This window comes from Erpetoichthys calabaricus, chromosome 3 (assembly GCF_900747795.2).
Source record: "Erpetoichthys calabaricus chromosome 3, fErpCal1.3, whole genome shotgun sequence".
NCBI classification, from domain to species: domain Eukaryota; kingdom Metazoa; phylum Chordata; class Cladistia; order Polypteriformes; family Polypteridae; genus Erpetoichthys; species Erpetoichthys calabaricus.
The window spans coordinates 105,123,435-105,138,068 of NC_041396.2; the positions used below are offsets into that span (position 1 = coordinate 105,123,435).

The following is a 14,634-nucleotide window of genomic DNA, read 5'->3' on the forward strand; positions in this document are numbered from 1 at the left end:
TTGTTCAACTGTCACTACAGTTAATATTGTTAAAATAAGTATGCTTCCCAAACTCTTACTTTATTTTTTCAGAGCATTCCCATATTATTAACAGTCCCTTTCTTTTCAAAGATTTGCCCTATAACTCATTTATATGGAAGGGAAAAGGCAAAATATAAAAAGATGACATTGGTATTTTGAGGCAAACGAAGGAAGTAGAAGGTACCAAGAAAGCATCTGCTTGACTTGCACTAGAACAAAAATCTTTTACAGACTTCTTATATATGGCTTGCTCTGTGCTCCGCTCATCAATAATTATCATTGATTTACTAGCAATCAGATTGTAATTCACTCACTCAAAAAAATCGAACCAATGTAGGAAACGCGTTTATGGACAGATGCCTTTCTCTGCAGCTCCATAACACAATAACTTGATTTCCATAAATAAAATATTATATATCAAGACTTTCAGAGATCTTTATATTTACAATATATTTGAACCCTCTGTTAAAAAATATGCAACTCCGTCAGTAAACTTGTTTTTCTATATACAAATCTTTGTTAAAACAAATCAGTCTGACATTCTTATTTTTGCATTACTGCCCACACCTGAATATTATTTGAAAACATCTCTGTTTAACTCTTATTGTATTAAATATTATGAAGGCAGCATAATATAATATATTTTTGGTACTAATTAGCTGTCTTACCTAAGAGGTGATAACGAGAATAACAGTGGTGTTTCCAGCCTTTATCAACTATTTTAACAGTGCTCACCACTAAATGATTTTATGCAACACTGGGAAACAGACTTCTTTATTAATATCTCAGTAAGGAGATTAATTTGATAATTATCAACATTCTTTCTTTATCAATCTCTGCCAAAAATGCTGTATTCCATCTTAAAATTGCACACTGACCACCCCTCTTCAGATTCAAATTATCTAAAATATATCAGTGATTGGACCCTTATTGTGAATGATGACTTGTAGCTTTGGCCTTGTTAGGTCATATGTTTTGGGATTGTCCTAATCCTTTGCTTATCTGGCAGACAGTGTTGAATTTATAATCATTCCAAATCCTTTTGCAGAACTGTTTGGAGTAACATTAGATGGGATTAGACTATTTAATGATAAACGTGTTGAGATTTCCTAAGCTACATTGTGAGCACTTGGTCAACTTGAAGAATATTAATACACTCTCCATATTTCAATGGGAAAACATCATCTTATATTACCTAAAACTAGAAAAAAGTTAAATTTTTCTTGCATGGACCATTTATTTTAGAATAACATTAATGAATTAGTCTGCTGAGCTAATGTAATATATCTCTTTAACACTTTCTGTTTTAATTAATATAAGGCTATAAAATAAAATGCACTTTTTGTTACTAATTAGCTGCCGTACAGATGGGGTTTTAGTGTTAAACTTAAGAAATTCTCTTACTGTGACTTACTACACTAACTGCATTTAAAATGGGGCTGAATTTTTCCCTTTTAATTACAGCTATATGCGTTTGACTGTGGTACCCTGTCTCACTGAACTGCTACACTGAATTCATAACAGTTAGTTTAATGATTTTCCACATGCATACTGCTTCATGTACAAGACTGTATGTAATGTTAAAGAATTCTTTAAATAAACACAATACATTGTATTTTTAAATTATTTATTGTGCTGCCAAGAGCCAAAAACCCAAAAAGTAAATTGCTTTACAGTTAAAAGAAAAATAAGGAAGAAAGAAAAGCAATCTGCAGGGAACTTCAAGTGCCATTATTTTCCTCTATTTCACTTTGACGTAACATTTTTACATGTGTATAACTGAAATGAATGAATATGATATACAGATGTCATCTTTTAAAAAAGAAAAAGGGAACCACAACATTTTTTACACTAAATCCTACATCTTAATTCTATTGAACAACAGGAACTTAAGAAAAGCAGTGTATGCATTTATTGAAGGGTTGGGGAAAGATAGGATTATCTCAACTTTGTAGTATTAGAAATAACATACAAGGCTGAGCCAAACTAAGAACTTTAAGAACTCCTGTGTTGGTCTGCATGTTTAGAAGAAAATCACTACAGTGTTCAACTCCCCAGGCCCTCGCCGAACCACCCCACCCCAACTCTAATACTAATGTTGACATGAACCCCCAAAAGCACGTGCCTGTTCTTACATAGGAACATCTCTCATTTTTATACTATTAATCAGATTAATAAATAAGGTCTTTTAAACAATAAATTATATTTGTTTTATTTTTTTCTATGTCAGCTTTTCAATTTAGTAGCTCCACTCAAGTATTTACAACAATACTTGAAAGTTCCTCTACAAAACCAAAGTACATTTTCATTTCACATTAAGCAAACAAAAAGGCAACTTTCATGAAATGCACTTAAACAAAAGAAGAAAAAAAGGCATGACATAAACAGATTACTTCTGAATAAAAGTGCCAAGACCTGTCCAAAATGAATATTACTTATGATCTTTTTTTGTACATTAAAAAGATAACAAACATTATACCCTAGACAAACTACAACGAACTCCCAGCTTATTTCCGACAATATTCCAGTAGTTTTTTTTTTCCTTTTTTATACATACATGTTCATTTTACTTTAATTTTCTGTTCTAACAAACATCTTTCAATGAAAGCCTTATTTTCTCCTGCTGCCTTTTAAACACTGTACTGATGTAAAGCCTTTTTAAGGCCAACAGACCTGACAAGCGGTACAAAGAAATAAAACCAAATATTGTGTGAGTCGGGCGGACAAAGAAAAGATCTGAAAGGAAAAAAAAATTGTTAGGTAGAATGAGATGCTCAGCCTTATTTGACAAGCAATCAAGCATCAATGCGTGACTATTTCAGATTCCAGATAAAATCTCTTTCTTGGTTATAAATACATTCAACTGAAAAAAAACACATAGAAAATTATATATATATATAATATATATATATATATATATATACAATATTTTTAGCATAAAATATTTACATAAATATTCCTATAATGATAATGTTTCAACAAGCATAATCAGAAGTTTTTGAGCTTCAAAATTAGAAAATAAAAGGTGCTTGATTAGTATTAAGCAACTCCCTTCTACAGGAAGCAGTATAATTTTTGCCAGGATATGAAACAAAAAAAAACAAAAAAAAAAAACAAAACAACAAAACAAAACAAAAAAAAAGTATATCAGTCTCTTTCTCACTTTTTTCCTTTTGACCTTCAAAAATCATGAATAATAACAAAACAAATTATTAAAACCTGCAGATATCAAGCTGACCAAAACAGGGCTGGCCTCTGGCTTTCACTGGTACAATCGCTTCGGGGTCCAGTGCTTAGGTAGAGAAGATTAGTAGGCATTGAATATTTTTTGCTAATTGTTGAGTCAAAACTGGCCATTCTGATATAAAATAAAATAATAATCATAATAATAATAATAAAAGCAGCACACAGTTTATTTAACATGATCAACATCAACCCACCCTGTTTGTTTTTTACTCTCGTGAATCTGATTTAAGTGAAAGCCCTCAGCTGTAAAGAACATTGTAAAAAGACACTAGACTCAAGGCCCTGATGATTCCAGTCTACAATTATGCTTATAGAAAAGTTGAATGGTCACAGCATTTCTTTCTTAAATAACTGTCCTTTAGTGGGTTAGGCTTTGTCAAAAGCAGGTTTGGAGCAGTAAGGGGATGTCACTGCCTGGACATCCCAGCAACAAACTCCGTGTTCTTCAGCCAGTCTCAAATATGGCCTGATCCATCTACAGCAATAATACAAGCAGATACAACTTTAGTAATTTAGACTTTGGTGCTACAGTGTTCTATTAAACACTTGGTCAGAAGATCACAGAGAAAAAGCAGGAATGCTATTTTCCAGCCCGCTGCAGGAGACAGATTCTGTCCTATTGTGGAGCTGTACACAAATTCACAAACCCAAAACAATCCAAGTGCACAATTAACAGTTCCATTTTGATGTTTCTTTTTCAGATTCTTTTGATGCATTCAGCAAACAGGTCAGTCATTCTTTTTTATTTTTCTGATCTTGCAAGTCCTGTCCCTCCTCACACAGTTTGGTAAAAATTATCTGCCTGCAAGTTGTTCTGTTTTTGCATGCTGTAGTAGCCACTGTATCTAGAGTCCGGGTCTGCCATTCTCATCATCCTCTGTGGACTTTCCACCTGGACCATGGTACCTTTTTTACAGTCCACATACACCAGCTGGTTGTTGAGACATGATGGCTGTTAAAGGAGAAAAACAGGCAAATATATAGATTAGGATTTTTATTGAAACTGTCATTTTTTCTCTATTTTATTGACTTCAAAATATAATAAATTGTACATGTTATAATTCAACCAACCATCTATAGAATCTAATAACTATTCAAATTCAAATTCTCTTTCTCCAAGATGGACCAGAGTGGGGACAAGCCTAACAAATGGCTGTATTTTACAAGATAATGCAATGAAAGGACAAACCATGTTACCTATATAATAATAATAATAATAATAATAATAATAATAATAATAATAATAATAATGCATTTTATTTATAGGGCACTTTACATTAGCAGTAAATCTAGATTTTTAAAAATTTTTATTAGATTGTTTTGATATACATTTAATTTTCTCTAATTTCAAATAGTATGGGACTTTGTTTTCCAATTGCAGTATTCAGGTGGGTTGGGATTCTTCCAGTAGAGCAGAATAATATAGTGATTAAATGGTGTGCTGACAAATGAGTGATCTTTAGGATCCATGTTTTTTGCACTCATGAAAATTCCTTTTGAACAGTTTGAAATCACTTCAGTTTTTTTGTCTGGCATCTCCTGGCTCACCTGTATGAGAAAACCCCCACATATGATATACTATAGGACTCGTCTTGATGTCTAGTTATGCAACTCCTTGATCTTTTTGGGGTTCCCCCATATTTCTGGCTCTCTACACCTGAAAAACCTTCATTTTAGGGCATTTGTGGACTATATTTTATGTCGGAAAGGTGCTTACACCCTTATGATAAAGTATAAAGTAGGTGTATGATCAGAAGGACCTGAAGGACATTAAGTTGGTCATGCCACACCAACCGACTGCAGGGGTTCCCCACAAATGGGATACAAGAGGTCTAAGTTACTCCTTTTCACAGAAAGTCCATAAAATAGGGATCGGTTAGATAGGCATGTGTAGTGTCATTTTTTGCTATTTCAAGATTGATGATCACAAATATAATATTTTTGATATTTGATTTTTACCAGTGGTCCTAGCCCTCTAAAAGCCATTCCCAGGAGGTTAAAAATGACAAATTTCAAATGTAAGCATGTGGAATCATCGTTTTAGATTATTTCAAGGTCATTGATTGCAAATATGATGTTATTTTTCATCCTTTACTAGGAATCTAGCCCACTATACTGTAGACCTCTATCTGAGGGTGACAAATGACACATTTCTATTAAAATCAAGAATTTTTATACTTGAAATGTTTAAATTAAAGCAGAGATTTTAATACTTAAAATATCTATGGCAAAAATTTCTTGTTTATTATGTACTACATCATGAAGTAAATCATTACATTTCTTATGAACACCCGAAATTGGGCAATTTACGCTAATTTAGACTTTTTTTTTGTTGTCAAATTATTATTTAATAAATATGCAAATACAAGTTACAGTAAATCAGACATTACCATGAAAATGATAATACTATATAAACAAACACCCATCCAACCCCTAATGGTACAGGTTATTCAAGGAGAGAACAAAATAGAGCTGCACACATGAAAATGCTATGTGGACATAAAGTAAAGCTCCCACTCAGATTAAGTCTGAAAAAGTTGTATTTATGATTTCCACTTTGAAACATTGGAGGTGGTTTCACCATTAATTCAGCTCAAGAAGTATAAGGTTGCAGAAAGAGGATTTCCAGGAGTAAAAAGATGGTCATTCAACTTAAAGCTATGGCTAACGTTGCCCTTTCCAAAAGAGACTGTTCTGTTTGGGCACAAAGATCCAAGAGAATGAAAACATGAAGAGTAAATTAGATAATATAGAAAGAAATTGACTTTGCTTGCCAAAAGGCTGACACTTTAGAACATTCCCAGCACATATGTAAAAAAACATACCTGGGGATTTAGAAGAGTAAAGAGAACAAACGGGATCATAGAAAGAGAGATAAAGGCCCATAGAAACTGTTTAAAGGGAGTGAAATACCTGTATAGGCGAAGCACAAATTTGAATTGTGTATGCTGATGATTGGGGTTTTTGCAGGCAAAAGTGGTGTTAGTAAAAATAAATTCCCAATCAAGAGGAGCAGACTGTGATAGATCATGTTCTCAAATTGACTGAACAGGCAAAGAGTTGAAGGGGCAGCCTTATCTAAAAAGGCATAAGTAGCAGTGACAGATTACATCTGAGTGGACAGAGAATGAGAAACAGTTAAAAGAGGAAGCAAGGACACAATAGAAGACAGCGGAATAAAACAAAACCTGATAACAGACCAGAGTTGAAGATAATCCATCTGGTGCAACCTCTGAAAAAGCTTAGTGAAGGATGAAGATTTATGGCAGTCTGATAGGTCTAACAAGCGGGCATAACCAAAATAAGTGGCCAAAGTAAGTGGTTGCTTGAAAACATCAATGATCAGTAGGGTCTATGTCAGGGTACATTTTTTCAAAGATTAAGGTATAGGGAATCTGTGATGAAAAAACTGAAGTAGACATTGTCATGTTCATGTTAAGGCAGAATATAGTTTGTCAAGTGTTGAGTAACACTCATTGTCTAAGAACCTAGAAGTACATTTAAATCTGAAGGAAGCACTTCATTACGCAAAGAGTTGTGGGACTCTGGAACAAACTACCAAAACATGTAGTTGAAGAAGATACCTTGACAAACTTTAAGAACTATCTGGATGAGAGATTGGGAGAGTTTAGCTGTTAGCTAATCAAACAAGCTTGATTAAATCAATGGTCTCCTTTCATTTGTCAAATTTCTTATGTTCTTATGATCCAGCACCCAGTGTTGTTTAGAATTAGTAGCACATGCAAAATGTTCCAATTTGCACAGGGCAAAATAGTCTGTCTTGGGCAAAAACAAAAACTGAAAAGCTGTAATAGGTTATTTACTTATTTACCCCCACCCCCATTCTCTATTCATGAGTCAGTATTATATACAGTAGTTATTACAACTCTGAGTCTTTGTGAAAAAATGTAGCCTGGCCTAGACTCTACTAGACATTGATGTTCTCATAGTATGTGTGCATGAACCTTGCATTTTTGGATTTGAAGACTGCTAAATATCTGTCAGATAAACACCATTGGCATACTGCAGTCTTTAAGGCTTTCCATAGTTAGATATCGCCTTTGAGGTTTGACTGGAACCATCAAAGACAAATCAACTTCTTTTTCTGAAGCCATTCCAGTGTTGTTAGATCATGAATGTAAACAAACATTAGTCACAGTTTAAAGTGTTTTGAAGACTGATATAGGATTTACTGATTACTTTTCTCGTATTTGGATTAATTCAATAACCTCCTCTCTACAAGCAAGTACCCCACTCAACACCATTGAAAAGCATTTATATACACACTGCTGCCATTACCAATAGAATATTAGCTCCCAGGCAAACAAATACATTTAGGGTTCCTGGCACCTATGTTATGAAGACCTGTGTAGGGTTAACTGCCTTTTTTTATAGTCGATTGGGCTTGAAGACTTAAGGCACACCTGCAGCTCACATGGGCAGCTCTGAAGAGTGGCGCCAGGAGCACCACAGGGCTTCTCTAATCTTGAAAATGTTTCAGACACGGAAATGGTTCACCGACTAAACTTAAAAGTTTATTTGAATCAATGAGTATTTGAGCTAGTAGATGGAAGCAGATTGAATGATAACTAGTGATGTGCCTGATGTGAAGATGTGGAGAAACAGAGACTGGTGTGATTTGTTAAACAGGAATGGGAGTTCAGAAGAAGTCTTTTTGTGGTTCTTGGTGTGGACCAGCCACCTCATAGGTTGATAAGAGATTTTTTTTTGTTTTATTATTTACCTGTATGAATCATTCATTGTTTACCTACCTCTGTGTATTTATTTTTGTTTATAAATCGCTCTTTTTGCCTTAACTGGGCCTTCTTAGTATATTCTGAGTTCAGGGTTGACTCAGAAGTCCCCCTCTATCGATCACTTAGCAAGTTTCAGAATACTATTTCTAGCACTACAAGCTGTTTTTGCAGTGATACATCAGTACTAAACCAATGTTTACATGGTTAGACCACCACACTATGTAGCACATTGGTTAGCTCCGTAAGGTTAAGGTAAGGTTAGCTCTGTAGCTGGGCTAGCGATTTCGAACTTCTGAAAACAGTGATTTCATTGTTGTGATGTACTGTGTACTATATAGCATCACAGATTTTTTTCTACTTTTATTAGGGGGATCCGCCCCCTGCTCACTTCGCTCGCCCACCCCTGGGTTTGGTTAACCACATATAGAATTTAAAGAGATTGTTATTTTCATGGGAATTGTTACATATGCATTATTTTCACTTTTACTTTAAAACTTCAGTAAAAAACAATACAGGTAAAATTCCGTTATAACGAACTCTCAGGGACCTAAAAAATATTTCGTTGTAACGAATAATGTAATGAGTAATGAGATTCTATATTTGTTACTATAGTGCTTTCTTTAACTTGTATCCAGGCGTTTGCAATCATTTCAATAGCTTCTTTCCCATTACTTTTAATCTCCTCCTGCCTACAAGTTATGCTGAAGAGAATTTTTCTCAGCATTTCCTTGTGATAATACAGTTTCAGGGTGCGAATGATGCCCAAATCCAATGGCTGAAGCGCTGCCGTGCAATTGAGTGGGAGGTATTCAAAGCGAACATTATCTGAATGTGGAAGCATGTTGTGGGCAGCACAGTTATCACTCAGGAGCCGAATCATTATTTCTTCTTCATATTGTGAGGTTTCTGAACTCTTTTGAGACCCCCCTACTCCCCACCCAACGGGAATGACATGAAGAAGTGCGTTCTGAAGCGCGATTGCTGCGTCTGTGGAAGATTGTTTGTTCGTTGCTGGGGCAGGGCAATAGGAGGCTCACATTGCTGCAGTGAAGCGCCACAGAAGCAAATCATAAAAGATCAGGGTCGCGCTATAAGTCCCTGTCTTGCACCCCAAAACATGAGGCTTAGTCTCAGTACTTTAGCAAAAACAGCTTTATTCAGCTTGAAACAGGAACGGCACAGTTATTTATTGTAGCATGATCTGCCACTCTGCTATACACAGACATAGCAGTCAGGCAGGATCATGGCCAGGCCAGTGATCAAGTAATCCTGTTACAGTATCTGCATTTACAATTTCTTTCTTTCAAGGTCTTTTCTGTTTACTTTGGCGGAGAGACACAGCATATCTTTGAGCCTGCTATTGCCCCGTACAGATGCGGAGATCGCACTTCGGGATGCTCTTCGGCTTGCTGTCTAGTTGGGGGGGGGGTCCCAAGAGAGTTTACAAACCTCACATTTTCTTGAATGAGTGCCGCATTAATAGTAATGTTTCTTGAACGAGCATCACTGAACCACATAAAAATTTATAAAAATTCAATTCAAATGCAGCAGTTCACATACGTTTGCAACCCAAGATTTTTCTTCTTTTTTTGCTCTGTCTTTCAAGAAAATTGACAGTGTTGATGGCGAAATCCCGAATTCACTGGCAACATCTTTTTTCTTTTTGCAGCAATCGAGAGTTGCAAAAAATTTAAGTTTTTTTTTGTCTAATATGAACTGTTATCATTTTTCTGTATCTGCTGTTTCTATAGGAGGGTGACAATAAGTTAAATTCCAATGGATGTTTTTCAAATGTTGACGAGCAATAAGTAAAAGGTATCACTGAAAACCACAGAAAACAAAAACAGCAAAATAAACAGTACAAGGAAAGTTCAAAGACAGAAAAAAAAATTAGTGTTTCTGTTTGGGGATCGTTTTGCACAACTGAGCTGCGGCCACAGAACTAACTGCTCTGTGGATGATTCATTTATGCATTTCAAGGTCTTTTGTGCATTTCGTTATAATGAAAGTACTGTATCTGCTGAATGTACTTCGTAGTAACGAGACTTCTATAGACTTGTGTGATATGGGGAAGCTGTCAGGACCATAAAAATACTTCGCTGTAATGAAAATTTCATTGTAAAGATATTCGTTATAATGGAATCTTACCTGTATTTGGATTTAACTTTTCTTCAAGATCGCATTGAATTTTGATTCTGTGTTTGGACTTACATTGTGACAACGCAACATATAACTGCCCGTGAGTGAATTTAGTTTCTTTATCTCTAATAAATTACCCGACTTTTTTGAATGTTTGTCCCTGCTCTTTCTTCTTCGCTTAGTCATTGACATGTCTAGAACGTATAAAATTATTGTCCTGATAAAATTTATAAGAGCTGAGAGCGCAGGAAGTGTGTCTGCCAAAAGCATTCACATAACTGAGAGGTTAGATGACTGTGGTCTTGTTTGAAAATGGCTGTAAGTAGGGCGTGACTTGAAAGAATCCAATGGCAAAAGTCACGGTCTCACGGGACTTGCTTCCAAATGTTGTAAGTATGGCGTGACTTGAAAGAAACTCATGTTAAAAGTCTTTGTCTTGCGGAACTTCATTTCAAAAAGTCTCTCAAAAAGTCATGTCTCATCCCAAGATCTTTTTATTATAATAGAGAGATATATTGACAGGCCTTTTTACATGTATTCATTTGTACCCCACCAGTGTTAGAATGGTTTAAATCTATATCTATATATATATACAGTAATCCCTCCTCCATCGCGGGGGTTGCATTCCAGAGCCACCCGCGAAATAGGAAAATCCGCGAAGTAGAAACCATATGTTTATATGGTTATTTTTAGAATGTCATGCTTGGGTCACAGATTTGCGCAGAAACACAGGAGGTTGTAGAGAGACAGGAACGTTATTCAAACAATGCAAACAAACATTTGTCTCTTTTTCAAAAGTTTAAACTGTGCTCCATGACAAGACAGAGATGACAGTTCTGTCTCACAATTAAAAGAATGCAAACATATCTTCCTTTTCAAAGGAGTGCAAAGCAAGCAGTCAAAAAAAAAATCAATAGGGCTTTTTGGCTTTTAAGTATGCGAAGCACCGCCGGTACAAAGCTGTTGAAGGCGGCAGCTCACACCCCCTCCGTCAGGATCAGAGAGAGAGAGAGAGAGAGCCACAGAAAAACAAACAGTCAAAAATCAATACGTGCCCTTTGAACTTTTAAGTATGCGAAGCTCCGTGCAGCATGTCCTTCAGGAAGCAGCTGCACACAGCCCCCCTGCTCACACCCCCCTACGTCAGCGCAAGAGAGAGAGAGAGAGAGAGAGAGAGAGAGAAAGTAAGCTGGGTAGCTTCTCAGCCATCTGCCAATAGCGTCCCTTGTATGAAATCAACTGGGCAAACCAACTGAGGAAGCATGTACCAGAAATTAAAAGACCCATTGTCCGCAGAAACCCGCGAAGCAGCGAAAAATCCGCGATATACATTTAAATATGCTTACATATAAAATCCGCGATGGAGTGAAGCCGCGAAAGGCGAAGCGCGATATAGCGAGGGATCACTGTATATCTATATATATATATATATATATATATATATATATATGTATATATATATATATATATATATATATATATATATATATATATATATATATACTATAAGAGCCAAATACCACTGACTCACTCATCACGAAATCTCCCAAACCATGAGGACTTGAGACTTGAAATTTGGAATGTAGGTTACCCTTGACCCATAGGTGCTCACTAAGAAATGGTTTTAAAAATTTCATGGTCCAAGCGCAAAATTTCTTATGGTTTTTTAGACCCATTTGATTGTTTGTCCGCTTTTCACGAGAGGACTATTTAACGGATTTAGGTCAGGTTTTTTTCTATAATTTGCTTGAATATTCCGTTGGTTTTGCAACTTTTATTAGCACAGATCCAAGAGAGACTCATCAGGCTGCGGGGAGGGGGCCGGGGCCCTCCTCACTCACGTGTCTGCCTCGGGGTGTAACCTTAACTCCATTTAGTTAGCGAACAAGAGAACTACTTAATGGATTTGGATCTATTTTTTGTATAATTTGAACATTCCGGTTGATTTTGCGACTTCTCTCATTGCGCTAAGAATCATAGTTCGCTTCCAGGAGTGATATATTCACTCTAATCTGAAACAGAGGCTGCGGGCCACGGTGAGTGGGAAGAGTGACGTCAGGAGTAGAGTGCTGGGTGGGGCCCTCCTCACTGTCCTGTTTCACTTACATAGGCATTACATAGTTCTGTAGCTGTTACAGCAATATGGAACTGCTCAAAAGCTGCCTTCCTAGTTAAGAAGTACTACTTCATGTGACTAAACTCCAGTGACTATATTTATTATGGAATTTCTCTTTTTGTAATTAAAATAACATTGTTATTCCTAATGCATTCAATGTTACTAATCCTGATTATTTAGCAACATGGTTTGTGACAAAATATCCAATGATTCAAAGCACCTAGTTTGAAAGAGTACAAAAAGAGAGACAAGAAAAGACTGCCACTCAAGCTGGTAGCAATGAATATGCCAATATGTGAAGCGGAGAACAGGAATATGACATACACGCTACTTTCAAATTCAATTCATAAAACAAAGCAGACAAAGAGCTGAAGAAATATAAATAGAAGAATTAGGCTGTAAATAGAATTAAAATAACATACAAAATAACCATTTATCATGACAAAAAATGAAATAAAGTGAATAGCCAACATGCTGTATGGTGTTTTAAAAAGAGATTGTGAGCTTATACAGGATGTAGCAAAAGGAGACTGTCTATTTTGTTTTTAACAAAGAATTCCAGAATGAAGTATGGTGTGACTTTCTCAGGGAGGTGTCAAATGATTTATTCTTCAGTTCATATGACAATGACCCCCACCTTTTCAAATGAATATCTGTACTGCGTCCATTTAATGTTGTGATTTTGTAGCTTTTTGAAAAAATAACAAGATCACATTTCACTTAAAAAAAAAGAAAAAAAAAACTCTTCATAGCCCCTGATGATTGCCCTGTCACACTGTCTTGTAAGTGAAATCAATGGTTTTAGTCATGCTCAGCAAGACACTTTTTTTTCTTACCATTATGTTTTTTTAGTCCACTGCTTCACTGCTGTGTGCAAAGAATTGTCCTACTGATTTATTTCTTACAGATTAACTATGATTAAGGCTTTAGTTTTTTGTCATAGGTTAATTTGTGCATCTTTCATATGTTTTAGTTTAGCCGTCACATCTTCAAATTTGATTAAATTTGTGAAAGGAAAACACATATCTATAAAACATTGATAGCAATCATTAAATCCATTAAAATATAAAATTTTTGCAACCAGCAGTTTTACCCTTTAACACGCTATTCAAAAAATGAGAAGAGCGGCCACTGTACCTTTGTAGGAGTTCTGTAACAGGGCACGGGTATCCAGTGCTTTTTTTGATTTATCAAAAGCAATAAGATTATTGCAATCAAAGCCATCATTATAGGCAGGGTTACCCAGGCAACGGAGTGAAAGCTGTTGTCATTATTTGGTACTGGTACTTCTGAATATTCCACTTTAAGGTTTCCCATTTCACCTGCATAAAAAAAATCAAAAATCATTTATATTTGCAATCTAAATGTTATTTTGGGGTTCACTGCATAGCTTATCCTTTGTTTCTGCATTTAGTTCCAAAAGTATACAGTTGTTTTGTAAATCTGCAATGTGACTTTTATAAATTATTGGAATCAATCAACACACACAGGATGGTAAAGGGGTAAACCTCAGAAATCGAAGTGCTTACAAAGACAAATAACTACTGTTTTTTTGTGATTTGAGAAGGAAGACATGGCAGGTACAAATGATAGCCAAAGCAGAAATCTTTTTCTTTATCTGAGTCTGTGAAAAAATATATACTTTGGATTAAAAGCAAAATCATGTTCTGGTTTCAGAAGGCTAAAATGAAATTCTGAAAGAACTATCATTTTTATCTCCACACTGGTCTTTCAAAAAAGTTCCAAGAAGAGCAAACTACTTAGAAGTGCACAAACTTTCACAATAACTTTGGAATTTCTCAACCCACAAACTGCATGTGCTTCATAAGCTTCTGTGTGCATCTTCTATGCCAACCTATTACATTCAGATTTTGGATTAACTTTATAAGTTACTGAATGTTTAGGAAGTGTACAGAATTATTAGGAAGGTCAATGACACTCAAACACTACATTTAATGTTCATAACTTTTTTGTTTAATACTAGCAGGACTAAATCACACAATATGAAGCACTGTATTTAACATGCTTTGTAATCTTGGGAACTAAGTCTACAGCATTTTGTGATTGTGTTACAGATGAAATACACTACCTAAAATTAAAGTCTGAAGGTTTATTGATGAATATGCCATTTCATATATAATACCATGATTATTATTGTTATTATTATATTACTACTCACAAAGATCCAAGATGTACAAATGAAAAAATAAAAAAACTTGCTTTGCAACAGACTGTTTTCCACATTTTTCTGAAATATCAGAGCATTACAAAACGTTGAATTGTCATACACTGAGTACTCAATTGTAGAAATGTATTTAAATATAATAAGCCAAATCTCCAAGGTGATCCTAGATA

The 14,634-nt window shown here is 35.3% G+C and overlaps 1 protein-coding gene across 1 annotated transcript in view; it reads right to left on the reverse strand.

Moving 5' to 3' along the window:
* Positions 1–1,631: 1,631 nt before the first annotated feature.
* The window catches only part of crim1 (cysteine rich transmembrane BMP regulator 1 (chordin-like)), a 907,432-nt gene continuing 894,429 nt past the window's right edge, over positions 1,632–14,634 (reverse strand). Inside the window, exons 16-17 of the mRNA XM_051925587.1 lie at positions 13,417–13,601; positions 1,632–4,219 (exon numbers count right to left, since the gene is read on the reverse strand). Coding sequence (XP_051781547.1) covers positions 4,043–4,219; positions 13,417–13,601 — 362 coding nt within the window. The 3' untranslated portion in view covers positions 1,632–4,042. The remainder of the gene's footprint in view (positions 4,220–13,416; positions 13,602–14,634) is intronic.